At 52.3% G+C, this 2,848-nt stretch overlaps 1 protein-coding gene across 1 annotated transcript in view; it reads right to left on the bottom strand.

Annotated features, from left to right (window-relative positions):
* PRCC (proline rich mitotic checkpoint control factor) overlaps positions 1–2,848 on the bottom strand; it is a 15,487-nt gene that overhangs the window by 4,240 nt on the left and 8,399 nt on the right. Inside the window, exons 2-3 of the mRNA XM_029964086.1 lie at positions 732–779; positions 4–351 (exon numbers count right to left, since the gene is read on the bottom strand). Coding sequence (XP_029819946.1) covers positions 4–351; positions 732–779 — 396 coding nt within the window. The remainder of the gene's footprint in view (positions 1–3; positions 352–731; positions 780–2,848) is intronic.

The raw sequence follows: 2,848 nt of genomic DNA on the forward strand, positions 1-2,848 counted from the left end.
GGCGGCCGCGGCGCTGGGCTCGCTCCTGTCGGACAAGGAGAAGTAGTTCTCCGGCTCCAGCTCCTCGTCGCTGTCCTCCTCCTCCTGCGTGATCTGCTTGGTTACCTGCAGCGCCGCGCTCTTGGCCGCGGCTTTGATGGCCGACGGGGACGGAGTGGTGGGCACGGCCGGCTTGGCCGCGGGTTTGGCTTTGGAGGAGGACGAGGTCGGGGCCTTGGCAGGCTTGGAGTCGGAGTTGTCTCCCGCCTTCCTGGAGAAGGCGTAGGGCAGGAGTAACCGGTTGGTCTCTTTCACTGTCAGGTTTTTGGGCTGAGGAAGCAGAGCGGACAAGCCCGAGCCCTCGCCGCGTCCCTGGGGAGATCCGGGCGGGACAAGTGGATCACAGGAATAAGAGAAAAGAGTGAGACTATTTACTTTTCCTGATTATCTGCTAATTATCCCCCCCAATTCTTACAACACTCCTGGGTTTCCCAACACTTGGCTGCACAAAAGGCCAGGGGTGCTTTGAAGGGAAACTGGCAAGCATCTGTCCAACTCCCAAACTGATGCCTCTTTCTCCAAGATTTAAATTGCCCAAAAAAGGGACTTGACACCCCACAGGATTTCAGGAATATCCCCAAAGCCATGAGCTGATCAGAGTGGCTGATTCACATGAGTGGAAGGCCAAGACTGGTCACAGTCAAACGCTTTTTCCCGTGACACTTGTTCAATTGAGTGCCCTCGGTATTTACCTGAAGAGTATTTTTCTTCTTTGCTGGTTCATCTTCCTCTGAATCTGACTGAGAGAGAAAACCAGAGCTCAGCAAAACCTGAGATACTAAACTAAAAAGGTACTATTAATAAATCCCAGGAAAATAAATCCAAGGGAAGAACTCCAGGGGCACAGCAGCAGGCCAGGGCTCTCCTTCAGAGGGACAGACAACGGAATTACTGAAGCACAAATCACACAAAGGGTGTAAAATTCACTGCAGGGACACAGGGAATTATTCCCAATAACATTGGAACTGTTAAATATCCAGTTAAAATTTGAGTGAAAAGCCTGGTTGGCATCAGAAAAGGCCCTCAATATCTTTATGCCTTCATGGCTTCGCAGAGGACTTGGAAGAGGCAACAGGAATCAAGGGCTTGTACCAGTTTATCCCCAAATCATAAACCAGGGAAAGACAAGGAATGTGTATAAATAAAAGGAGTCAGGAGAGACCATAAACCCACGTGTTGGTTTGGGAGAGAGGAGACACTGCAGCCGCCCTGGAGCATCTCCATGGGATGAACTACAGGGATGGGAGGGATTTTAAGGAGAAAGAGGGATGTTAGTCACAGGCCCAGGGACTTCTAGGAATCCCAAGCTCCAGTTTTGTCCCTTCAATGTTCATTCACTCATTTGACATCAGTGACCTGTGGGATTTGTGGTCAGAGCCCACACACCGGAGCATGGAGTACAGGAAGAACAAATCCCTGTTCATTCCAGCTGCCTGGAATCACACCACAGAGCTGCAAGGAGGTGAGTAAGCAAGAAGTGGGTATGAGGGACCGGTACATCCCTCATCCACCTGCCCCAAAGGCTGAGCTCTGTGTCCCAATGTCCAGTGTCCCTCTGGCAGCCACGGCACAGGGAGCTCTGGCTCTGGAATGTGCCAGACTGGGATGGTTATTGGGAGCAGAGTGTGGTTCAGGGAAGGCTGGGGAGCCCCTGTCCTCCCCCCTCTTCCTGTGACCCCGCAGACTCTCCCAGCAAAGCAACAATGCTGATTTTATCTGGGCTCCCCCAAGGTTCTGCCAGACCACTATTAGTGGATGTTGTTTATAAATGCAAAGTCAAACCTCTTCCTCAAGGCACCTATCCCCAGGGAAATGACTCCAAGCTTCCAGTTCAGCTCCTCCTACAGCCACAGGTGCTCCTGTCACACCAGAACCAGCAACGCCACCGTCACCTCTGTGTGAGGTTGGACGGGACTCTGGGCAACCTGGGTTGGTGGAAGGTGGCCCTGCCCGTGGCAGTCGGTGGGATGGGATGAGCTTTAAGGTCCCTTCCAACCTAAACCACTTCAGGATTCCATGTGCTGGTTTAGATTGGGATATTGGGAAGAAATTCTTGGCTGCCAGGGTGGGGAGGCCCTGGCACAGGTTGCCCAGAGAAGCCGTGGCTGCCCCATCCCTGAAGTGTGCTCCCAGGTCGGATGAGGCTCTGGGCAACCTGGTCTAATGGAAGGTGTCCCTGCCCAGGGCAGAGGGTGGAACCAGATGAACTTTAAGGTCCCTTCCAACTCAAACCATTTCAGGCTTCTATGACAGTGCTGTCCCAGAGGGAATGAGCAGAAGGGAGAGGATGGAACCTGATCAATGGGAACCCTGAGTCAAAAAACAGGTGGGTGGGGACCTGCCTTTCCCTGCTCTCATTGTCTGGATTCAGGAGCCCCGCAAGGCACAGGGCACCGTAAACACCAAAAAAGCACAAGCTGAGAAGGAAATGGTCATCTAAAAGTCTAGAAGTTGCCTGATACCTTTAGATAAATAACCAATAAATTGACAGGAAAATCTATCAACTGCACAGGAGGCAAAGAGAGACTTTTGGGGGCTACGAGGCCCTGCAGCTCCACACCATCAACTCGTTTACTCCAGAAGTAAAGAAGGGTGCAGATAATCTGGGTTTTGCTGCATTATGATTATAAATAAGGTTTCTATATCAGTTTAATTCTGCAAAGCGCTTTAGGATTAGGGCAGGCAGCCAGGACGACCTTCCCCGTGGATGCCACAACAATAGATCTCGGTGTGTTACGGTGGGAGAGAGCGAGGGAAGAGACCCACGGCGGGGGAGGGAGGTTTGACCCCCGAAGGGCTCGAGCGGCGG

This window comes from Manacus vitellinus, unplaced genomic scaffold, assembly GCF_001715985.3.
Source record: "Manacus vitellinus isolate BGI_N305 unplaced genomic scaffold, ASM171598v3 scaffold_106_pilon, whole genome shotgun sequence".
Taxonomy (NCBI): domain Eukaryota; kingdom Metazoa; phylum Chordata; class Aves; order Passeriformes; family Pipridae; genus Manacus; species Manacus vitellinus.